We start from the raw sequence: 25,254 nt of genomic DNA on the forward strand, positions 1-25,254 counted from the left end.
TCCCAGCTCCTCCCTGCCCCCAGCCCTCAGGAGATGACACAGGGGATTCAGGCACTGGTGTAAAATGGGTGTCACATTTCAGAGGGCAAAATTACTGCAAGGTTCAGTCGCTTCCAGAAATACTGAATATAAACAAACACTTTATTTGTGTAAATACTTCTGCAAAAGGCTGCAGGGAGGAGATACCAGCTGGAGATGTGGTGCAGAAACTCAGTAACATTTTCTGGACTAAAATGGTAAATCTGACAGAATCAATGACTCAGAGGACTTGAAACAGTTCTAGAAAGGGTCACAATTGTTTTGGCTGAATTATCATTGAATACATTATCTATGGTTAATTAAATATAAGAGTTACAATAAACCATTGACTGCAATCCTGCATTAAAGCAAATTTAGTAACATTCACATTCTCTGCTGTTTAGTGCTCCTCCTCCAGTCAGCACAGAGCAGGGCTGAGGAAATGCTCCCATTAGGCACCATTCTCTCCCTCTTATTTCTAGTTCCATATTATCCCAAGAATTCCCACAGAGAGCCTGAGAAAAGCAACACTGCCTCTGCTGTGTGGAGCAGCTTCACCTCAGTTTTACAGAGCTAAACATCACAGAAATCCCCATTAGCCACATTTACCCCAAAGTCAGAAAATCACCATCAGGATGACGAGCAAAATTGGATAAAATGGTCTACACTGTACAGCTTTTACCTCAGGAAGTGTCATTTTCTAGGCTGGTACCACCAATTTTAAACAAGCATGGATGAGAGACCAGGCCAGAGCTGGGAATTGGCCTCTCTGCAAGGTCTGCCAGCCCTGGGCACCCTGTGAGTGCAACAGCAAAATGTGCATTTTACACCTGCACTGGCAGCAAATCCCCACCAAACACCTGTGGGCACTGGGAGCACCTTTCAATACACAACACACACACGTTTTGGGGCAAATAGCAGCAGTTTTTACTGACCAGATGGAAAATGTGCATTCAGGAGGGAGCACAACCCAGCCCCACATCCCCTTCTCTGCCTGCCTGGAGGGAGAGCTCAGCTTCCAGCCAGCTCAAATGGGCAGAGTTATGGTCAAGAGGGTGGAACCAACAGTCAGCAGCTTGATTTCCATAGTACAGAGTCAAATACACCATGAAAATGAAATCTGACAGTACAAAATGCTTGAGAACGTTCTGTTTCCAAGGTGCTAAACATGGGGGCTTCCTTTCCCCCCCCCAAAAAATGGGTTGAATATCTCTAGAAACTACCACAGATCACCAAATTCTCTACTTCTGGTTGGTTTTTTTTTTTTTCTGCTTCTGGCCTTCTTTGCAACAGCTGGAGAATATTCTGACCCTTCCAAAAATGCACACAAGACACCAAGATTGTGCTCAACAGGTTTACTCAGACTGGACTCTTAAATGCTCAAGAAAAAGGCACAGATTAAAAGAGACTCTGATGACTCTTTTGAACACAGCAAATGGAATTGTTGTTTATAAGGAAAAAAATACTGCTATGAATTGTATGGGTTGAAAAGTTCAAATCTTCTTCCCCTTTCCTAATTATTGGCCTTCATTAAAATGGAACTTAAATTAAATTGTATAAACATATGAAATAAAGTCTCAGTATTAGGAAGTTTTGTTTGTTTTTTGTGTTTTTTTTTTTTTTTTGTTTCCTCTATGTACAACTCTTAGTTTACAATTTGTACTTTCCACTTTACATTTAACTACATCCTCCTGGCCACGGGGAGAGCCGAGGGCGCCTTGGTGGGAAATGCTTTGCATTTGGAAAAAATCCTGCTTTTTCTTGGCCAGCAGTGCCAGGGGAAGGGAGGGAGGGAGGGAGGGCAGGCTGGGGGCACCCCTCAGATGTAGTCATCCTCCACGGGCTCCCCATTGACATCACAGTAGTGGATGAAGATGGCCACGACCCTCTGGAACACGCCCTTCCTGACCTGGCGCAGCTCCGAGATCTCCTCGCCGATGGTCTCCATGCAGATGTCAGCTGAGAGCTGCCCCTTCCTCCTCGGGGCGTAGATGGTGGCTGGGCAAAGAGAGCAAGGAAAAGGGGATGTTTCTGCCAAAAGCATTCCCCAGCCAGGCTGGTTCTGCGTTCAGACTTGGCAAAAGAGGCAAAGAGGAAAAGCCTCCCTTGACCGGCTGCGTTTAAGGAATGTTCTCTCCTGCCTTCCTCAGAGCTTTCCACAGCTCCAGTGCCTAAATCCAGATGTGTGGCAGTGGGATGAATCCCAGAGCATCAGAAAGCCTCTCCCTGAGGCCTCTCTGACATAATTCCAGGTTATCCATCACTTAAATGTTTTATAAACAACTGCAATTAAGGATAAAGCAGCAGCGCTCTCCTGAATTTTCATGGCTTTAACACCACGACTCTTTGAACATCCTGACTCTTAAATACTTATCAATTGTTTGGTAATTCAGACCTCATATTGAACTGCAGGCATCAAGCCAAGCTAAAATAAAATTAAATTACATCCGTCCAAAATAAAATTTTAAAAAGAAATTAAAAAATAAAACCAGAGAAAGGTATAGCCAAAACAAAAAATCTCTTCCTCATCCTCTTGAGATTCCTAAACTGGAGCTGGGTAAGAATATCCAAACTAGAATCAATTAAAAATACCTCTAACGAAGGTAGAGGTATTTTTAACCAGGATGTTCCTAATTAAGTAATGGAAGAACATTATTTTTCTCTGCTAGCAAGCAAGGTTTTTAATTGAGCCCCAGGCACTGCCTGCCATCATATCTTAGCAGACAAGCTCAATAAAAGAGCCACATCTGCAATAAATTCTAACCCACCTCATCTCCATGCCAGAGTTTCCAAGTCCAGTTTTTAACTTTTATATCAAATTTCTGTGAGCTTTCTCACTTCTCTCCAGCCCACCTTAACAACAGATCTACCAAAAGCAGCCTGGGGAGCAGAAAACTGAGAAAGAAAGGGAGGCATTGCCAAAGAAGCCAAGCAGGTTACTCACTCCTCTCATCGTCCTCAAAGTCGTATCTGGCGTAGCTGTTGGGCTCTGCTGTCCTCAGGGACCTCAGCCAGGGGAAGTCAGTGATCATGGAGTAAGGAGCACCATCCACAATGCCTGGGAGAGGGACAGGTGAGGAGCCAGAGAGGAAAACACCACCCCTGCAGCACCAGCACCCTTCAAAGCACTGATCAGCACAAAGCATCTCCTCACTCTGTTCCCCCACTGAGCTGTTTCCCCTCTTTGCCCACAAGGAATGGTCTCCAGGTCTCTGGAAAGGATGCAGAGCTGATTCTCTCAGCAGGAGCCCTCAGCTCCCCACAAACTCTCACCTTCCAGGGTGTAGATGTCTCTGCCCCAGGGGTACTTGGGGTATTTCTTCAGGTCCTCCTCAGTCCTGGTGGCCTCAGGGAAGAACTCGTATTTAATCAGCTCTCTGGGGAGAAGGAGGGAGAGGTCACAGCCAGGAAATGGGGAGGTGGGAGGGAGAAAAAGCAAAGGAGAAATCCTAATACACAACCTTCCCTTTTGTGAGCCTGAATCCATGGAAAAACTGCCCCAAGACCCTCACAGCAACTCAGCCCCCATCCCTCCACTCTGGAGAGCAACCACAGCCAACAGGGACAGGTTTAGAACTGCTGGATGAGATCCACAATTCCCTGCTGCTGGGAATTTCCAGGAGCTGATACTGACTGAACATCACCCTCCACAGAAACCAGCACTATTTCTTGAAGCAAAACACTCTTTTAAAAATGATTTGTTTTCAGCTTTGAAGACATTTCCCAACTATTCCAACAACTTCAATGTGCAACTGCATTACTGCTGGATGAATGTGATAGTTATTACTGGAGAATTTATAGGATTTGCTGGAGAATTTATAGGATTTTCCATGTGGGTTTACAATCTGTTTTCTATTAAATGCATCTCGACACTGGATTTACACTGCACCACCCAGAATTCAACCTTCAGTAGTAACCAAATGGATTTTTTTTTTTTTTTTTTTTTAAATTTGGGTGACAGAATAGAGCACGTCTGGAGCTGCAGCTGCTCCAGGACACCTTGGCAGAGTCCCTGGAGGGCAAATGCTCCCTGGAGAGGGTCAGGGATGCCCAGGGAGGGTCAGGGAGGCCCGGGGAGGGTCAGGGCTGCCTGGCTGTGGGTCAGGGATGCCCAGGGAGGGTCAGGGATGCCCAGGGAGGGTCAGGGATGCCTGGCTGTGGGTCAGGGATGCCCAGGGAGGGTCAGGGCTGCCCAGGGAGGGTCAGGGCTCCCTGGCTGTGGGTCAGGGCTGCCCAGGGAGGGTCAGGGAGGCCTGGCTGTGGGTCAGGGCTGCCCAGGGAGGGTCAGGGAGGCCTGGCTGTGGGTCAGGGCTGCCCAGGGAGGGTCAGGGAGGCCTGGCTGTGGGTCAGGGAGGCCTGGCTGTGGGTCAGGGAGGCCTGGCTGTGGGTCAGGGCTGCCCAGGGAAGGTCAGGGCTGCCCAGGGAAGGTCAGGGCTGCCTGGCTGTGGGTCAGGACTGCCTGGCTGTGGGTCAGGACTGCCCAGGGAGGGTCAGGGCTGCTCAGGGAGGGTCAGGGCTGCCCAGGGAGGGTCAGGGCTGCCCAGGGAAGGTCAGGGCTGCCCAGGGAAGGTCAGGGCTGCCTGGCTGTGGGTCAGGGCTGCCCAGGGAAGGTCAGGGCTGCCTGGCTGTGGGTCAGGGCTGCCTGGCTGTGGGTCAGGGCTGCCTGGCTGTGGGTCAGGGCTGCCTGGCTGTGGGCAGTACTCACTGGTTGATGTTGGCTATGGTGTCCATCCAGCTCCGCACCCGCACCTTGTTGCGCACGTTGGGGGGGTTGCTGAACTCGTGGATGATGCAGATGTGGTAGGGGTAGGGGCCACTGAAGATCTTCTGCTCCAGAGTCAGCGTGTCCACCTGGGGACAAAGACTTGTGAGCACCACAAACACTGGGATGGGGCTGCACACAGAGCAAACAGGTATTGACCAAATGCCCACAAAATGCAGCAATGGGGGAGAATTTTAACAACACAAATAAATACAGGACTGAGGGGAGTGAAAGCTCCCCAGTGCAGCTTTTCCAATTTATCCTCTCAAGTACTGGAATTGGATGGGAAATGTCTAATTTCTGATGTCCTTCCCAGCTCTAATGTGGAAATAAACTCCATAAAATTACAGAATGGTCTAAAAGTACATTAATTCCTCAGAATTTTTGTTACAAGGAGGGGATCGGTGATTTGGGGTTTTATTCCCACCTAGTATTTTTATCACTGTCCTTTAACAGATGTGGTTTCAAAGCAAAGCTGGTTTTATGGATTTTATGTACAATCAACCTTCCCTTGTTGGCAAGCCAAGACAGGAAAGCAGGAGAGGAGCAGCACCAGAGAGGGATAAAATCAAACATTCCCAACCTTGCAGATCTTAAATGAAGCCCTCCTAAATGCTCATCAGATGATTTAAACAAGTCCCTAAATGTCCCTGCTTCCAGCTCCTACACAGCCTGGGGGAGGAGAGGGTGGCTCCCAGTCCCACCAGTGTCCTACAACACTCCAGCATCAGGAGAGGATGGAGCCTTCAGCACCCCAAACTCTGCTGTTCCTCAGTCTAACAGGACATGGCTCAGGGGTTTCAGATCCCTGTGCCATGCTCTGCTCACACACAGCTATGAGGAGCACCCAGGTTCCCACAGTCTGAGTTATTCAGTTTGAAATGAACTCAGTGCAGCTGTCTATGATGCTTGTATCCCCAGTCATCTGTTCTGTTTATGCTGGGTATGAAGCTCTGCACCTTTAAGAGTGCAGTTTACAATATCCTCTAATGCAATGAATACTGGAGATAGTGAATGTTAATATTTAATCTAGCAGAGTATCTTAAAATCCAAGTAGCAGATTCTGCAATAAAAGCCCTGCTGGGCTTTAAAGGACCAAATTTCAGAGTTGTGCTGTTGGAACATTTCCTGCCCCAGCTGCAAAGCCCCAGGCAGAGCTCCTGGTGTGCTCCCAGGGAATGCAGGCTGGCTCTGTACCTGCTGCATGGGACGAAGGTAAATGATCCTGTTCCTCTCTGGGGGCATCCTGAGGATCTGATCCAGGACCTGATCCATGTTCAGCTTCTTGCACTGGGCGTAGTCAAAGCGATTCACAACGGGGGCATTTTCCACCTTCAGGTGTTTCAACACACGGCACCTTGTAGCTAGAAAAGGAAATAAATACCTCAGGAGCCTCCTGTCAGAGAATTTCAAGGCTGGCAGGTTCAAAAGAAGGCAAACAAGCAATGTAAGTTCCAAAAGATTATGTAAGTATATCAGATATAGGCCAGCTCTTCATTTTCTCCATATTATCATCAAACTTTTCAGCTGTGATCCTGCCAGAAGTGGCCTTTTAAAAGGCCATGTCAAGTTTCATCTAATAACCTTTTCCTCCCTCTGTTTCCTTTCACTGAAATGGTCTGTGGACTGCCACAACTTCCAAAATCAGCTCAAACACAGAGGATTGGGAAGCCACACAATAGAAAATAAAAAATGTTTCCTTTCTAGCAACATTGCTCATGTAATCCAGATTTCCTTCAAAATCAATGTGTGTTCTAAGTATTCTGGAAAAAAGAAATAATTCCTTTATTTCTGCTAAGTACACAGATCTGATGTCAGAAGAAAAAGTCTTCATTTGGATGGTGCAGGAAACAATAAATGACCCAATCCAGGAGCAGTCACACCCTGGCATGTGAAACTAATGCAAGCTAAGTGCCAGCACTGAAAACAGATTTTTATCACGTCAAGGAGCAAAAGTATCATCCTGTCAGCTAAAAAAAACTATGGGAGAATGAAGAAATGAGAGAAAAACAAGGTACTCAAACTCATTTCATCAACTTCTAATTACTGTATTACCACTCTTCAATAAACATCTCATCTCCCTAATTGTCAGATCATTTCAGCTGTTGATTTTCAGATATTAATCTTTATTAAAGCTGTTATAAGAGCCATTCAGAGTGGGAAGCAGCAATATTTGGAGTTCTAATTCATCAGCAATGCAGCTGATGAATACAAAATGAGCAGTGGCCTGACTTGAATTCTTTCTGGAATTTCCAATAGTGCCAGAGGGAGGAGGCAGCCCTGACATGAACCACATACCATGGATGAACATCATTTTGGGGCAGTCTTTCAGCACCAAATCTGTTATTCCACAGTTGGTCAATGTGATTCCTACGAGGTTTTTGGATTTCAAAGTCAGTACCTGGGAAAAAAAAAAAAAAAGAAAAAAAAAAAGAAAGTGAAGAAAGTGTAAAAATGAATGAAAAATAAATGGAATTTTACAAGATACAGGAAGATATGAATTAATATAATATAGCTTCAGTTCCCAACAGGTGTTTATGGTGATAAAGCTGCAGGAAAAGCCCCTACCTGAACATGATCATCCTCAATCACGGGGTCACTGGTACTGGTGGATTTGTCAGCTGTCCTTTTCCTCTTGGTGGTTTGCCTTGGCTTTGGCTTTGCTACTTCTGGAAACAAAAACATGGCAAAATCTTCCCTCTGCTCCATGTCAGGACAGCTGAGAACAGCCCATGACAACTTTTCCCACACAGGTAAATCCAAACACCTGCCTGGCTTCAGAACAAATCTCTGCTTGCTCAAACCCCACTGTCAGCTTGGTGCTCAGAATTATTCCCAATAAATATCTTTATAGATGAAAACCCAGGAATGCTGAACCTACACCACAGAAAGATGTGGAGCCAGGAAAAGAAAAGATTCATGGTTAGGTTACATTTGAATCTCTGCAGGAAACAGAACATCCTTGACAAATACAAGACCTAAAATAGCTTTAATGTTTAAATTACCTCAAATAGATTACCTCAAACTCCTGGAAAATCTGTTCTTTGTAACTGTCACTAAGTTTTTCCTAATATTGCAAAGGATGCCCAGGTATTAAATCCTTTAATGTTCCTAAGCTCCACCAGGGACCTCAAATTCCTGCTTGATTTAACAGATGAGTCTTTGAAAAAAAAATAATCACCACAAGTATTATTTCCAACAGGAAGAGGGGAAAAATGCCCTAGAATTAATTTCCTATCATTAACAGATCAAAATGAGAAATGATTTTACTAAAACTAAGCTGTCTTTATTAAAACATATGGCATGTGCACAAAGATCCCCAAATTAATTACTGGTCCTAAGGTAGAAACCAGACATTTTAAATTTATTAGCAAGATCTCTTCTGGAAAACTGAGCTGCATCTACCCGCAGAACATCTGAGGTGATTTAGGTTTTGTTAACACTTAGGAACACTAAATAAAAAATACACCAGGATATGAAGTGTTTGAATCATTCCATGTTAACAGAGGCAGGAATTTGCCCTCAATCTTCCCTACCTCCAACACTCACAGCTGTGTAAGCAGCACATTTCATCTTTCAGTTTCATTTTACCTGCCAGATATTCCCAGCAAAGAATCCTGGATATATGAGGTTGTGCCACACTAAGATGATTATTCTGGAAACCAAGTATATTTGAAAGAAAGAGCAAGTTCCCCTCTCACATCTGTTGTTTTCTCCCTTCATTCCAGCCCTTCAGGGGTTTTATTTTATGTCAGATGAACAAAACAATCATGTGAAACATGAAGGTGTTTAATACAAGGACAATTTTCAATAAGTTTCATCATCCTGCCTCAAACACTTGGAAGCAGAACCCAATGCAGGTCCAAAAGCCTGGCTCAATTGTAATTATGACTTCACTGGTTGATAAAGCACCACTTATAACCTTTGCCTTCTTGTTCAGATCTAAGTGTAGCTGCTGCCTTTGCAGGGAGGATTTTAATGGAGAGACAACTTCTGTTTCAATGAATCACAGCCTCCACAGGCAGGCAAGAGTACCAAAAAATTGCATTTGCTTTTCAATGGAGTAAAGCAAATACTGGTTAGAATGCATGGAGAACACAGAAAGGGCTGCGTGGAGCAAAAAGTCAGTGGCACTTTCAGAAAAACCTGATTTCCCTGGTGATGGCACCTCTGCTCCATCGAGCTCTGACCCTTTCAAAGCACTCAGGTTTAAATCCCTGACTATCAAGCTGCACATCAGAGCTCCTGGGGGAGCTGCAGTTGCTCAGAGCTGTCTCGTGGCAGCACTGCCTGTACTCAGCCGTTACTCCGGGTGTGAGTCCTACCTGGCTCTGACACCAGAGGCACGTGGGACAGCCTGCTCCTGGCCCTGGTCAGGGGTCTCCGTGGATACTCCTCCTTGCAGTCCAGCTCCCAGCCCGGGGGCTGCGTGCTCTGCTCCTGGCTGCCAGCCCCACAGGCACTCCCACTAGTCCTGTCATCCCCAGGCTCTCCTGCAGCCCCACTGCAGTCTGGCAGTGTCCTAAGTGCAAAGTCTGGCCCGTCCCTGCAGGCCCCACTGGTGGAGGGGCTCTCCCCATCCCACCCCCCGCTCGTCCTGTGCTGCGCCTTGGAGGAGCAGCGGGAGCAAACGGAGCTCTCCTCGGGCTCCCTCTCGCTGCAGCCATCCCTCCTGCAGGGAGAGCAGCCACACTGCCTGGACTCCTCTCCAGCTGCTGGGCTGGTGCCAGCAGAGTGGCTCTGGGCTGCCTGGGCACAGTCAGGGCTGGGGGAAGCAGCACTGCAGGAGCTGGAAGTTGCCGTGGATCCCGGGGCGTTGCTGCAGCTGCCGTAGGAATCCTTGCTCTTGCTCCTCTCGGGCATGTCACTGGCTGCTTTCATGTCAGCTTTGATCTGCTCACTGGTCACCTGGCAGCCCTTCTCACAGCTGCTCTCCTCCACAGGGAACTGCTTGGCCTGGCCCCCGTGGCTGGTGCTGCATCTCTTCCGCAGGGGAGTCTTGCCTTTGCCGCTCACTGCGGGAGTGAAGGGAGGCACAGCAATGAGAAACCTCAAATAAACCTGAGTGCTGCTCTGTGAAGGCCACTGAAAACACAGGGCAGCCCAGAGGCCAATGACAATCTCCCCAGGAATGGGAATTATTAGTATGTGTAGCTGTTGCTGCATCTTTGTAATGTCTTGCAGCTATTTTTGGAGTGATGTGCTGGAGGGTTTGCCACACAAATCTGCCAGATTGTCCAGAGCAGCTCACTGCTCACACAGGCACAGCAATATGAAAGACACACAGATAACAGAATCAAAGAATATGGAATAGTTTGGGTTGGAAGGACCTTAAAGCTCATCCAGTGCCACCCCTGCCATGGCAGGGACACCCCCCACTGTCCCAGGCTGTTCCCAGCCCCAGTGTCCAGCCTGGCCTTGGGCACTGCCAGGGATCCAGGGGCAGCCACAGCTGCTCTGTGCCAGGGCCTGCCCACCCTCCCAGGGAGGGATTTTTTTCTAATATCCAATCTAGAGAGGCTTCTGTTTTCTTAAATATGAGGAATACATCTGAGGAATCAAACAGGAACAGAGACAGGATTGAAGTTCACGTTTCAGCAGCAACCCCCAGCTCCCCCTCCTGGGTCTGGGCAGTGCTGCCAGCAGTAACAGCAGGCTCAGCTCACAGGTGAATAAAAAATCCCACAAATCATAACAGAACTTGATCCCACTGAGGTTGGAAAAGCCCTCCCAGCCCATGGAGTCCCAGCTCTGCCCCATCCCCACCGTGTCCCCAGCCCAGAGCACCGAGTGCCACCTCCAGCCCTTCCTGGGACACTCCAGGGATGGGGATCCAACCCTCCCTGGGCAGTTCCAGGGCCTGAACACCCTTTCCATGGGGAAATTCCTGCTGATGTCTGTATTAATCCTCTCAGCTCATTACACTACCCCACGCCCCAAATCCCAGATATTGGCAGTATAAAAATTGATGCAAACTCTCTCCAAACAGAGATTCTTTCCTCCCTGAAACCAGAACTGACATCCACACTGTGGGCTCACAGGCTTGATAAATTCTGTCCACTTGGGAATCCCAAAGAGGAGCTGCAGGTTTCTGATCAGTGCAGCACCACTATCTGTGTTTCTGTACAGGACCTGTGACTGGAGCTCAAATATGTCCTTCCACCTTCATTCTACATTCCAAACCAAGCTGGAAATGAACCTGAACCACATGGAAAGACTGAAGCTTAAGAAGGAATGTTGCACACCTGAAGGTTCTCTGGTTTCCACTGGATCCCTGCTCTTCTCTTCCCCATCTGAGTAACTCTGTGCAATGCTGCTGGAGATGCAGGCTCTGGAAGTGCCCATGTTCTCCTCCTCATCCTCACTGTCTGAATCATGGATGGTAATAGGAGCTGCTTTTACAACAGGTTGAATTCCACTTGGTCCTGAGAAGGAGAATATCAGCATTTCATGTAAAAATTAATCCATTTCATGGATTAAAGGGCTGAAAAACTTTTGGCACTGCTTGAAAAACTGGTAAGGAATTAATTTGAGTCAATTTAGCCACCCATTCTGTGGGTTCCTCATTCAAATCTAAATGGGAGAAGAGCAAATTACTGCATTTCAGCATTAAAACATTCTGGTTTGGAAGGGGAGGAGTGTCACAATGGAGTGTTTCTTCATGTTGTTGGGATATTCAGTAGAAAATGATATTGTTCAGCAAAAAGTGCCAATAAAAAAAATCAAGACTGCCTTGTGTCACTACTACAAATTAAATTAACACTGGAACAGGTTGTGCTGGCTTGAGAAAAAGCAGAAACAACCCAAGTGCTGCAGTGAAAGAACTAAGGCCATGAACACCACAAGAGGCCAAGTTCATTCAGGCCTTCTGACTTTTATTATACTGAGCACAAAAGTCAGGCTTTCAGGTCAAGGTATTTCCCTGCATATGCAAAGAAAGCTCTGGGCTGTAACAGAAAAATAAATTCCTTCACAGAACTAAGCTGTGCTAACATAATTATTCAAACCAGACAACCTTGCTGAAGCAAAACATCCAAAACCAGACTTACAGTGGAAAATGAATCCCTCAGGGAGACACCAAGAGGTGATTTCTTCCCAAACCCAGTTACCTGCTTGCTCCTCATCCACCTCCATGGGAACAACAGCCTGGCTGGGAGCTGGCAGCTCGTCCTGGCCCTGGCCAGCAGCCTCTCCTTCCTCCTGTGCCACCTCCTCCATCTCATTCAGGGCTGCAAAGGGCAACAGGAGGTCAGGAACAGGAAACGGAACAAACAGAGCCCTCAGACACCCACAGGAAATAAATAAAAACTGCCTTGATTCCTTTGGTGAGCCTCTGGCTTTCACAAAGTACCTCACAGATTTGTTCCACCTCTCTGTAGCCAAAGCCCAGCCTAACTTTTGGGGCTTAGTTCACTCAGATTAAAGCTCCCCACCAGGAGCTGAAAAAGCAACAAGCTTTCAGTGTAGATTCCTACCTTCACCAGGAGCCTTTGTGAGTGGGAATGCAAATAAACCCCCCCCAAAAGCTGCCCCAGGATTCTCCTCAGCTGCAAACTCCCCAAAAGTTCTGCCAGGATTCCCCTCAGCTGCAAACCCCCCAAAAGTTCTCCCAGGAGTCTCCTCAGCTGCAAACTCCCCAAAAGTTCTCCCAAGATTCCCCTCAGCTGCAAACTCCCCAAAAGTTCTCCCAAGATTCTCCTCAGCTGCAAACCCCCCAAAAGCTGCCCCAGGATTCCCCTCAACTGCAAACCCCCCAAAAGTTCTCCCAGGATTCTCCTCAGCTGCAAACCCCCCAAAAGCTGCCCCAGGATTCCCTTCAGCTGCAAACCCCCCAAAAGCTGCCCCAGGATTCTCCTCAGCTGTAACCACCCCCAAAAGCTGCCCCAGGATTCTCCTCAGCTGCAAACCCCCCAAAAGCTGCCCCAGGATTACCCTCAGCCCCAATCTGCTGCTCCTCAGCGGGGCCCTCCTGGCGCAGCTCGTTCTCCTCGTTGGGGTGCTGGTGGTTGTTGTGGTGGATGTTGGGGTTGTTGTTGTTGTTCTGGTGGTTGTTGTTGTTGTCATTGTCATTGTTGGAGTTCTGATTGCTCACCAGGGCAGAGGAGACCCCGATTCCTGTGCCTGCACTTAGGCCCACACGAGCACAGCCCTGGAAACGAAGAGCAGAAATCCAGATTTGAAAACATGGACTCGTTATCTCAACACTCCCTAAAGGAAAACCACTCTGCTGGAACTGTCTGGGAGAACACAACACTAACAGGGCAACTGTCCCTCAGATATCCTGATTGCAGAGGTCCATCTTCATACTGGCAACCCAGAACTTACACTGTTCAACTCCTAATGAAAGGGAAAGTCCTCAGAGCACTTCATTTTAATCTATTAATTGCATTAATCTATTAATTTGCTGTGGGATGATGACATGAATGCAAACAGCAGATCAGGGTCTTCCCAGCACACGAGGTACCATTAATGGCCAAAAGAAGCAGGTTTTACACTTTCCATTGCCTGCCAGCTTACCAAGGATTTGTGTTACAGTGTGGGAGGAGACAACATGAAGAAATAAAATTCCTAAGCTCTGAAAGCACTTCAAAAGGGAAATACTACCCCCATTTCACCCAGCAAAAAAAATCATAGAAATCTCTTAGTATTGCAAAGAGAGGCCTAAGAGGGAAAAACAATACAAAAAGCAGCAGCACAGTGAAATATCAGCAGAGACCTTGAGAGAATGAGTGAGTTTTACTTTTGATAGAATCAATGAGTTTTATTTTCTGGTCATACGTTCATCCCCTGCCACTGCTCCCACTTGCAGAAGCAGCACCATTTCCCCCAGCATATCATGCTAAAAGCAACTACAAACCAAAGTCATTGATTACCAATCTCTGCAATTAATGACAGCTTTGAGAAGAATGCACAGCACCGGGAGCACGCTGGATTGCCAATGGAATGGAAACAAGTAAAAAGCCTGGCAATGAGAAAAAGCCAAACCATTCCCTGGAATTTACCTTTGGAGGCTCTCTAAACATCTGGTCCAGAGAAATGAACTCCAAGCTTGGCAGTAACTCGATGAACTGACTGAAAGAGTCCAGCTTGATGGCATGGCATCTCACCAGGGTCAGGTCAACCAGGCGGGTCCACCTCGAGTGGTCTGGGAACACAAGAGAGGCCTTTCCTGAGGGATTCCCACCTCACTCCTTGTTTATCACCCCCTTTTCAGATCTGAGAGCAGCATCCTCTGGATCTCCATCCTGCTCCCAGCATCACCATGGCCCCAAAGCAAGCATCATCTACTGTACTTGCTAACAACAGAACAAGAACTAGAGCAGAGAAATTCTGGTTTAGCACAGAAATTCATATAATAGCTCTGAAATTTCAAAGGTGTGCAATACCTGTGATCCAATTATTTGGGTTATGTAGATGTGGGCAGTTGTAAATGACCAGATACTTGATGAAAGAAAAAACTTCATTTACAGCTTTCATACCAATATCTGTAATAATTCCTGGGTTTTCAACCACATCAGCCAAGCCGTACCTCACCAAGTCCGTACTCGTCATTTTACCTATAAAAGAGAGGAGCAGACACAGCAGTAAATTTGCCTTTTATAGCAGGACTTTCTAACTCCTTACTGATCAGATCATTCCTTTAATAAAGCTCAGCCTTCCCAGTTTCAGGGAGGGAGGAAAATCAGATTTGGCTGTTTGAGATCAGCAGCCTAAATACATGCAACATTAATATTCTTATTAATCACTGAGCACATGATGGAAAACACAGCCATTTCTGTAATCCTTATGGTTTTTTATGGATATAAAAAAGTGTCATACACTGTAGTAAAAACTCATCAACGTAGCCTAGGTGAAGAGTTTCAAACTGTGGGAATTCCAGTTCAGCCATCTTCAAAGCAGAAAAAACACCATCTTTGGTCAAGGAAGGCTGGATCCGCACTTCGTGCAACCTGCAGGGAATTCAGAATTGCTCCTATCAAAATTCAGGCCAAAACACAGAAAACACTCAAGAAGGTGCCCTGTTCTAGTAAAACAGAGAATCTGGCAGGAGTCAGAGGGTATTTGCAGTTATTTTAATCACAGAACACTCCTGTTATGCAAAGTTTGTATGCGTATTCCTTAAACTCTGATGGTCGTTCTGGTTCTTGGATGTCATTTCTAAGACATTTATTTTGAAAAAGGGGAGGCCAAGAGAGATCAGAAGGGAGGTACCTTCGTGCAGCAGTTATGATGAGGTAGCCAAGATCCACTTCAAGTGCATTCTTGCAAGCTCCCAGAACTATAGTGTGCAAATTCCTAAAACCACCTGGCAAATAAAGAACACCCTTCTTACACTTCAGCCCCACATCACAGCCCTCAGCCTTACACATTTTCACCACTGTTGTCCTGACCTTTTTCAGCAAATCAAAAAAACAAATGTTTGTACCCAACTCCTCCAATCCTGCTTCTGCTCATCAACAAATGTAACTCATTAAGAGTTAACTGCAGTCAGAATATCAAAATTATAGCCAATATAGAGCATGTTTAGCTCTATGACCATAGCTCCAAACAAGCTCAAAAAAGAATATGCTACAGACAACCCCCTCCCAGAATTTGCTAAAGCTTTAATTAATTTGTTTATTTTTATTTAGGTATGAGGGATTAGGAGTTTCCCACCGGATCTCCAGCTGTCTTCTACCACGTGCTGGATAAGTCCTCCAAGAAATGGAACACGGACCAGTTCCAAGTGCTCCAGATTCCTGGCAGAAGCCAGGCCGGTCACCAGGGGAACATACTTCAGAGAGTTTGTGGGTCCTGCACACAACAAGGTCAGAAAGACAGAGCAGATTGTTCACTTCTCCCTGAATTATCCCATGGAAGAACTAAAACACATCCACACAAATCCCTCTAGAGCAGGAAGTCAACAGAACCACACAGCACCAAGAAAGGGACAGGACAGGGAGAGATTTCTGTCCAACACCACAAATCAAACAAGGGCTGCTCTCAGAATGTGGAATTCCAAGACTTTAACAGAACCAGATTTCCTCCATGCTCTACCATCCCCTTCAGACAGGAAGAATCCCTCTTACCAGCACAGTTCCTCATGACAAAAGCACGTAAGCTGATACAAAGGAAATCTTTAAAAGGCTGTGGTTTGGTGAGTCTCACCCACTTCAAATAAAGGTGCCTCAGCATTGGGATACAAGGAATCTCAGGGACATTCACCCCTAATAATACATAAACAAAACAAACAAACATTTTAAACAAGCTTTAAACTACCCCGCTGCATGACAAATTCCTGGCTTTCAAAAGGAAGCTTTTCTGTGCTTTGTGGCAAGTGAGCAAAGCTGTGAACACTTGAAACACAAGTTCTTCACCTTGGTTTGTCAATAATTCTTTAGAACTTGCCCTCTGCACCTGCTATCAAATATCCAACTAAGATCTCCAAGATGCCACAGCCCAAACTCCCTCTCCTCCAAAGAATTAGAAATCTGCAGAGTTTCAAAGCCTTTAAATCCACCTGTGTTGAAGCCAACTACTTCACCATGACCACACTCACCTACTAAGTGCAAAGTCTGAATTTTAGCTCCTATAGGAATTTTCAGCTTGTTCTCAGGAGGAATTGGAAAAGCACCATTACGATTACGAAACTTCCCTAAAATGTGGACTTGGGGCATGTATGTCCAAATAGCTTCCACCAGCTCTAAATGAGAGGTCTCAACACCCTGGATAAAAGGAAGCAAAGCAAATGCTCTAACACCAGTTCAACAACAACATCCTCTTAACCATGTAAACTACAGAATGCAACGTTATTTCACTTTTCATTTCTAGCAAGACTTGTCTGATTAAAAGCAGAGGGATCAGAGCTTTAATTCCTTGCTGGGCTTAGGAGCACCTGGGATTCCCAGTGGTGCAACTAAAAATAGTTGTCATCAGCAAGCAGGGTCACAATTAACTCCTCCCTGTGCAGCCAGGCCTAAACCAAAGCCCTGGAAGCACCAAGTCCCTGGCACAATTTTTAACAGTGCTGAAATCGGTTCTCTCCCAAGTCCAGCCACTCACCAGCAAATTTGGACAGGCCTGCAAAGCCTCTAAAACTCCAGGAATGCTGAAAGCTTCGTGGCCACGGACTCGGCGCCTTTCCAGATACCTGGGATGAAGACCATAAAGTTGTTCAATGTCTGGCATCTTCCTCAGCAGCGTTAGGAAGCTGGAATCAGTGAAACCTAAGACAACAACAACACATTTGGTATTGGTGTGGCAGCAGACACTCGGCTCTGAAGGGAAAGCCAAACACACTTCTCTCTTTATGTGGCAGTACAAGTTCTGCGATGTTGAAAAGAAGCACTTGGTGAAGCAATAGCTTTTCTTTTACTTCCACATTCTAGAAATCATGACCTAAATACTCCTCTGCCTTGAATTTCGCAGGTTTGCTACTGTTTTCCTTCAGAGGAGCTGCGTGGCAGGGTTCACTGTGCTCTCTCCCTCCTCACAGGAAGCTTTGTGGGTCTATTTTTCCTGGAATTCCATTTATCAACTCCATGGCTAAAAAAAAAACCCAGCTGGATCCTTTATTTCAGTTCACTATTCACCACAGCTCACACATCTCACAGAAACAGGATGGTTTCTTAAAGCAAAGGTCTATTTTATTCTAGTGAAAGACAGCATATAAAAAGGATTTTAACTGGCTAAGTTACTTGTACTTACACCAATTTTAGGTTAGGTCTAAACACCTGCTTAATATGAGCCACAGTCAATCTCAATTTGCAAACCCTCTCATTTTCAGAATTCCCTCATTTTAGCTGTGTTCCCCACCAAATCTCAGCAGTGCAATTTAAACCCAACTGAAATCCTGGTATTTATCTATTGATCTGCAGGTGACTCGAGGTGTGACATCAAAACTTATCCTTACATTGTTAAGTGCTGGCAGATGAGTTGCTCTCTCACTCCATCGTATTTTTTGCTGCCTGCATGCAGCAGAAACCCTGGCATAACCATGCCAGGGCATGCATGGCATAACCCCTGGATAAACGCCCTTCCAACAATCAAACCCAGATTGTATTGACAGGTGCCTACAGAGCACTGCCAGTCACAGAACCACAGAATGAACTGGCTTGGAAAAGACCTTTGAGATCATCAAGTCACCAACCTATGACCTAATACAGCAACACGCCAAATTCGTATTTACACGCAGACAGGGACTTGGCAAGCCATTCCCCAAGGCAGCCAGGCAAAGGAAGGGAAGAGCCAAGCAAGTGCAGGTTTGTTGTGCAGAGGTGGGTGGCAGGGAGCAGCTCACCTGTGGGCATGTACTCCCACCAACGCCCCGCACACAGATCCACCACCTTGACCACGCGCAGGTACAGCGTCACCGCCTCCTTCAGCTTCCGCGACAGGCACTCCATGCACATGATGTCCTGCAAGGGCAGGTACCTGGGGACAGCAGAAACAGCCCCTGCTGCAGCCTCCAGCTGTCCCAAAGCACAGCCTGGCTGCAGCACTGGGGCCTCTCTCACAGGGCAGGACGCTCGCTCACACGGAGTTTTGCCGAGCAGTGACTCAGCAGCCTCTGACACTGAATATGGAACAGTCACACAAATGGAATATTAAATGCACTCATGACTTGGTTCTCTGGCCTGTCATAGAATCACTCAATGTTTGGCTTGGAAGGGACCTTAAAGCCCATCCAGCCTGGCCTTGGGCACTGCCAGGGATCCAGGGGCACCCACGGCTGCTCTGGGCACCCTGTGCCAGGGCCTGCCCACCCTCCCAGGGAAGGATTTCTTCCTTAAAGTTAATGTAAACCAACCCAATCCCTGCTGGCCAAGCCATTTGCCTCAACAGGTTTGATTAAGTTACTTTCTTTTTCTAGCACATACTGCGAGCTCAATTTCCAAATATTTTGGAGAGCTGCTGTTTTCCAAGAACTTGTGGGTGAGGCCTTATGTTTTGGATAATAGGGCTGAGTGAACATCTGGGAGAAGGACTTTGCTGCAGGGGAGGTCACATCCTCATCCCAGATCCCTTCTGCACATGCAGCAATTCCCAAAGAGTTACCTCCACTGTGCCCTACCCAAAAGTCTATTTCTGCTCTAAAATCAGTATTTATAACAGAATTAAATCACTTACTTATTTCTTCTTCATTCTAACATTCATGACACTCACATAAATTAATTTTCAGTTTCCAAATGAATTTTGGAGACTGAAAAAAACCATTTGTCATCCCTTTTTATCCACCACTCCACTCGTGGTACGTCCACTGTTCGCTGTGTCACAAACAGGTGAAATTGGAGAGAAAAATAAAGAACTCTAAAATAAGAAGCACTAAACTGATTTCTGCCAGGCTGCTCACCTAAAGATGTGGCAAAGCACTTCATGAGAGAGTTGGTTCATGTAATCTTTTGGCTCCTCAGCTTTGGTAGACTCTGCCCCTTCCCTGCTCACTGCTCTCACAGTTTTCCGCCGGGGCCCCATCTCTGCTGCGAGCTCTGCTGGGAGGAAAGGGGCACAGAGTCATGAAATTCAGGCAACTGAAACACAGAAGGGACTCAGCAGAGGGGGAACAGCAGTGAAGCTGCAAAAAACAAGGTGTGCTTTGATTAGACAGAAGGGCTCAGACAAAACCTGAGGATTATCAGACAAACCCTCTCAACTGAGGGAGTTAAAACCTGGCTGAACCCAGGTTTAACCAGAGATCAGTTCTTTTTATGAATAAAAAAACCTTCAGAGATGCCACCCTGAGATCAAGGCAGTCACAGGGAAGCTGTGCAGAGATCACCAGCTCAGCACCAACCACAACGTTCCAGTGCAAAATAAAAGTTCAAAGTCTGTCTGGCAGGAAAAATGATTTCTTTTTGTTTTTGGAAAAAAAGAGGCTCCTGCTGATGACTCTCAAAAAAATGCCCCATGAAAAGCACCTCAAACCAGCTCCCCTTGAAGGTGGAGAAAAGAAAAATATTCAGGTTGCTGAGTTCCAGCTCAAAGGCACAGGAGAACTGGGAGTCACTGGAAGCAGCGTGGAGGATCCTCTGCTCCCTCCCCAGCTCTGCCCTCCACCCTGCAGCACCCTGGGGTTCCAATGCTTCGTGGAAAAACACCCACAATTACCATGAGAAGCAACAAACAAGCAACTGAAAGAAAGATTAACTCCATGCCAACAGAAAATCACCTTCTCCAGATGCTGAGAGATCCTTTCATGACTAAGACCCGGCTAAGATTTGTTTTATTCTAACACAAGAACAAGACTGAGGAGGGCAAAGCATCAGCAGCCCAGTGAGCCTGGGTTTAACAGGCTGGATGCCAAATTTCAGTGGATTGAGGAGAAACAAAGGGTAAAAAAACTGGATTGAGTAAAAAAAAAAAGGCAGATTTCAGCAAGGCCTCCATTGCAGCCTCCCCGTGATGGCAAAATTTGAAATAGTGACAGCTTCACTGTGATGTAATTATGGCAAAACATGTGGTTCCACACATTTTGGGTGCATTTAAGTTCCTAACTGCATGTTGCCACTGTTTCATTTTAAAGGGGGATATCCAAACGAGAAATCCCCCCTGGATTTATGGTTTGAATGGATCTCTGCTCCTCTGCACTGGGGAATTCTCCAGCCAGAAGTGAAGGCCCTGAGCTTGTTGTTCTTTTTGGGGCAGGCTGGAAGGGCTCAGTTTGGGGTGATCGACCTCGGAAAGCCCAAAATTAACTATTTATAGACTGAATTCCCGGGAAAACATCAACCCCCAGTCACCTGGGATAACTCAATTTGAACAGAGGGCTGCAACACAACCTAAAACCCTCCAGGCTGGCACAGCCACATGCTGGGAACAATCCAGCAGGAAAGGGAACAGCAGAAGGCAAGAGAAACGAAAACATTAACAACCAAAGCAGCAAAAATCCTGCAAGACACAAACGAGACCAGCACAACCCGCTCCTGCCATGGAAGGGGGAAAAGAAGGATTTGTCTCCATGAGTCTGCACTTTCTGCACAGTAAAAGCTCCTCCTGGGGTTATTCTGAGCGCAGAATAACGCCTCATTCTACACCAGCGAGCCGACCCCATTTGAAAATAAAAGACGAATCTCCAGAGCAGGAAAAGCTTTGTGCATTCAACAGAGCAAACGGGATTTCGCGGCCCCCACCTCAGTTTAATCCCGACAGCGAACGCCGCACGAAACAACAACTCGACGTGCTCTACTCTTGATGAGTAAACACCCCACGGACCTCCAAAAGCTTAAAGAACCATGAGGAGACTCCGCAGCAGCGAAAAATGAGGAAAAACGCGGCGAGAGCAGCGAGAGCCGGCCTGGCAAGCGCCGGTACAGAGGGGCGCTCCCGGAGCGGGGGAAAACGCCAGGACGCGGCGATTTGTGCCGAGATAAGCGAAGGAAAACCAGGTTTCCCCATAGCCCCGTCACCGCCGCTCACTCCCTCGGGGCCTGTGACAGCGGGGCCGGCCCGAGCCCGCGGGGCCGGGAGCCGGCGGCGGCCTCCGCCTCCCCGGGGGCCGAGCCGGCCGCGTCCCCGTGCCCGGACCCTCGCTGCCCTCCCCTGGCGCTCGCTGCCCCTCACCTGCCCTGGCTCCCCTCGCCGCCCTCGCCCCGGTTGTGGCCGCGGGGCAGCCCCGGCCCCGCTTCCTGCGCGGCCCCTTCCGCCAGCGCCGCCGCTTCCGCCTCCGGCGCCGCGCGGCCGCTTCCGCTTCCGGCCGCGCTTCCGGCCCCGCCCCGGCTGTGGCGCTGAGGGCGCTGAGGGCTCTGAGAGCGCTGAGGGCTCTGAAGGCTCTGAGGGCGCTGAGGGCTCTGAAGGCGCTGAGGGCTCTGAGGGCGCTGAAGGCTCTGAGGGCGCTGAGGGCGCTGAAGGCTCTGAGGGCTCTGAGGGCTCTGAAAGCTCTGGGGGCTCTGAGGGCTCTGAGGGCTCTGAGGGCGCTGAGGGCTCTGAGGGCGCTGAAGGCTCTGAGGGCTCTGAGGGCTCTGAAAGCTCTGGGGGCTCTGAGGGCTCTGAGGGCTCTGAAAGCTCTGGGGGCTCTGAGGGCTCTGAGGGCTCTGGGGGCTCTGAGGGCTCTGAGGGCTCTGAAGGCGCTGAGGGCTCTGAGGGCTCTGAGGGCTCTGAGGGCTCTGAGGGCTCTGAGGGCTCTGAGGGCGCTGAGGGCTCTGAGGGCGCTGAAGGCTCTGAAGGCGCTGAGGGCTCTGAGGGCTCTGAGGGCTCTGGGGGCTCTGAGGGCTCTGAGGGCTCTGAGGGCGCTGAGGGCTCTGAGGGCGCTGAAGGCTCTGAGGGCTCTGAGGGCTCTGAAAGCTCTGGGGGCTCTGAGGGCTCTGAGGGCTCTGGGGGATCTGAGGGCTCTGAGGGCTCTGAGGGCTCTGAGGGCTCTGAGGGCTCTGAGCGCTCCGGGCTCCTGCGCGGGCCGGGCTCGCTCAGCACGGGTTCAGAGGGATGGGGTTCCCTGGTGCGAAAAGTGCGTGTTTAGTGATTGGCTTCCCGCAAATGTTGCGCTGAATTGTTGTATGTGTAGTGTTGTTAAGTTGTGCTGTGTGAAAAATGCGTGTTTTATGATTGGCTTTACGCAGTAGTTCCAATGAATATTATATGTGTAATGTTGGAAAGTTATGCTGTATTAGTTCTCTCAAGTGGTGTGTTGAATGTATTTTTAGGTTATAACACAATGTTAAAATAGAAACTATACTATGTAAGATGCTTTTTAACTAGCTCAAGAAAGAGATGGGATAATCAAGGAGTTCTTCACACAAGGATAACAATTACAGAAACCCCTAAATTTTCCAGAGGAGAGGAATTTATGGCTTTCCTTATCAACAGAAACGAACTTCTTCAAGCCTGACTGAGACTCGAAGGCGCCTGGGAATTAACAGAAACTTTTTGACAAGTACCAGATGAAATTCTTGATTTAAATGAAATATATGCATAATCATGAAGTGTTTTGTATATGCAACAGGCTGTTGCTTTTAAGGTGATTCCTTTGTTCACAAGGCGTGCTTGTTGTGGCTTAAGTGCCCGAGAGCATCCGGACATCCATAATTCTTTGCTTTTTATTGTCTTGTAATCATCCTAACTCTAAATTTTTATTACTCTAATTGTATTACAATTTTTATAACCATTTTATTATTATTAAACTTTAAAAATTTTAAAAACCACGTGATTGGCGTTTTTCACAATTGTATTGATTCTCTTGAGTGGTGTGTTAAATGCAGTTTTAGGTTATAACATAATGTTAAAATGGAAACTCTGCGATGTAAGGTATTTTTTACTAGCTGAAGAAAGGGATGGGATAATCAAGAAACTCTCTGCACAGAGATAACAGCGACAGGGCACACAAAGAGTTACAGCCTCCTTATCAGAAAAGACAAACATCCTTCCACCTTCTCTCCTCTTTATGGAACCACCAGGAGTGAGGGGAAGAAGTTGAGAAAAACCAGAAAAATTCTTAATTTGCAAGGAATTTCTGCACCCTGTATGAGATCTATGAATATGCAACAGGCTGTTGCTTTTAAGGGTTGTTCCTTTGTTCACAAGGCGTGGTTTTGGCAGCTCAGTGCCCAAAAACATCCAGACATCCAAAATTCTTTGCTTTTTTATTGCCTTGTAATTGTCCTAACTCTAAATTTTTATTCCTCTAATTGTATTGCTCTTTTCATAACCATTTTATTATTATTAAACTTTATTTAAAAATTCCAGAAACAAGCGATTGGCGCTTTTCACCAGGGAAGTGTTGGTGCAGTCCCAGCTGTGCCGAGCTGGAGGCGCGCACGAGGGGCAGCACGGCTCCGGAGGTGGGATGGGATGGGATGGGATTGAGGGGATGGGATGGGATTGATGGGATGGGATTGAGGGGATGGGATGGGATTGATGGGATGGGATTGATGGGATTGATGGGATGGGATTGAGGGGATGGGATGGGATTGATGGGATTGATGGGATGGGATTGAGGGGATGGGATGGGATTGATGGGATGGGATTGAGGGGATGGGATGGATGGGATGATGGGATGATGGGATGGGATGGGATGGGATGGGATGGAATGGGTTGGGATGGGATGGGATGATGGGATGGGATGATGGGATGGGATTGATGGGATGGGATGGGTTGGGATGGGATGGGATGGGATGATGGGATGGGATGATGGGATGGGATGATGGGATGGGATGGGATGGGATGGGATTGATGGGATGGGATGGGTTGGGATGGGATGGGATGATGGGATGGGATGGATTCCATTCCAGCCCAAACCATTGCAGGGTTCCGTGAGCATCCAGGCCAGCTCCTGGCCCTGCACAGCCCCAGAATCCCACCCTGGGCATCCCTGGAGCGCTGTCCAAACCCTCCTGGAGCTCTGGCAGCCTCGGGGCTGTGCCCATTCCCTGGAGAGCCTGGGCAGTGCCAACACCCTCAGGGGGAAGAACCTTTCCCTGAGCTCCATCCCAAATTCCCCTGGCACAGCTCCAGCCCTCCCTGGGTCCTGTCCCAGGAGCAGAGATTGGAGCTGCCCCTCGGGAGGAGCTGCAGACCCCAAGGAGTCTCCCCTCAGCCTCGTCCAGCTGCACAATCCCAGTGCCCTCAGCTGCTCCTCCAGACCCTTCCCCATCCCCGTGTCCCCTCTCTGGATGCTCTCTGCAAGGTTTAAAAGTGATTTTTCTGGCGAGTCCTTACCCTGCGTGTATTTGCAGTATTGTGCAGGTCTGCACTCGAGCCTTGTTTTATTTGCTGTGTTTGGGTGGATCCCAGCAGAAATCACAATTCCCCCAACATTTTAAAGTCACGTTTCATGCAGACCCCAAGGGATTGGGTGACAAGGCTCGTCCATCACCCAGCAGACTGCTGGTGAGTTATTTTTTGTGAGTGGCAGCGTGCAAAGACTCAGCTGCTGGTTCAGTGGTAATCCCAGAGGAATCCCCAATGCAAAATAAACTCTTGGCAATCCCTGTGGGTTTTGGATGTGCCAAGAGCATCACTGGGGTTGGAAAAGGCCTCAGAGGTCACCGAGTCCAACCTGTGACAGCAACACAGCATCAAAAACAACAGAACATCCAAAAAAATCAGCCCCAAAAATGAGACAAGTGAGGCTTCCTGCGGGAGGAGCAGAGCCAGGTCCAGCAGAGCTCGTCCTGCCCTCCCTCAGCCCAAGGCAGGGGACACAGGGGTGGCAGCAAGAGGAGGTGGCCTGAGGGACACTGGGAGACACTGAATGGATTCAGGAATTTGGGCAGGGCCTTGGGGTTGAGCTGTCATTGAAACAGTCACAGAATGTGAATGGTGAAGGGGTTTGAAGTCAGACAGCAGAAACCAAAACCACCCCATTTTTTCTTGACAGAAACCCTGTGATTTATCCCATAGATCCGCTGGATGAGAATCTTTGAAGGTTTTTTGGGTTGCTCCATTTCTTTCTCCCTCCACTGCCATATGTGGGAAAATTTAGCATTTGAGGCACCCAAGGATATCTGAACTAAAACCCAAAGGAAAACAATCAGAAATCAGAGATGCTGAACAGTCATTAATAA

The 25,254-nt window shown here is 47.7% G+C and overlaps 1 protein-coding gene across 5 annotated transcripts; it reads right to left on the reverse strand.

Annotated features, from left to right (window-relative positions):
• Positions 1-120: 120 nt before the first annotated feature.
• FBXO38 (F-box protein 38) lies at positions 121-21,409 on the reverse strand. Of its 5 annotated transcripts, none has more exons than XM_053990828.1 (22): positions 21,320-21,409; positions 19,113-19,248; positions 18,060-18,193; positions 16,823-16,986; positions 16,320-16,485; positions 15,850-15,987; positions 15,437-15,574; positions 14,993-15,086; positions 14,600-14,730; positions 14,167-14,337; positions 13,783-13,925; positions 12,713-12,929; positions 11,890-12,009; positions 11,026-11,205; positions 9,106-9,795; positions 7,349-7,449; positions 7,079-7,181; positions 5,978-6,144; positions 4,724-4,869; positions 3,292-3,395; positions 2,963-3,076; positions 121-2,016 (listed from the first exon to the last, which is right to left on the reverse strand). In XM_053990828.1, the coding sequence occupies exons 2-22, from the start codon at positions 19,232-19,234 to the stop codon at positions 1,838-1,840; spliced, it is 3,522 nt and encodes a 1,173-aa protein (XP_053846803.1). In that variant the 5' UTR covers positions 19,235-19,248; positions 21,320-21,409; the 3' UTR covers positions 121-1,837. The 5 variants fall into 5 exon arrangements, with proteins under 5 accessions (XP_053846803.1, XP_053846806.1, XP_053846804.1 ...); XM_053990831.1 differs by having other exon boundaries at positions 19,113-19,251; positions 21,320-21,385; XM_053990829.1 differs by lacking the exon at positions 21,320-21,409 and adding an exon at positions 20,890-21,153.
• Positions 21,410-25,254: the final 3,845 nt, after the last annotated feature.

Source organism: Vidua macroura, chromosome 15 (assembly GCF_024509145.1).
Source record: "Vidua macroura isolate BioBank_ID:100142 chromosome 15, ASM2450914v1, whole genome shotgun sequence".
NCBI lineage: Eukaryota > Metazoa > Chordata > Aves > Passeriformes > Viduidae > Vidua > Vidua macroura.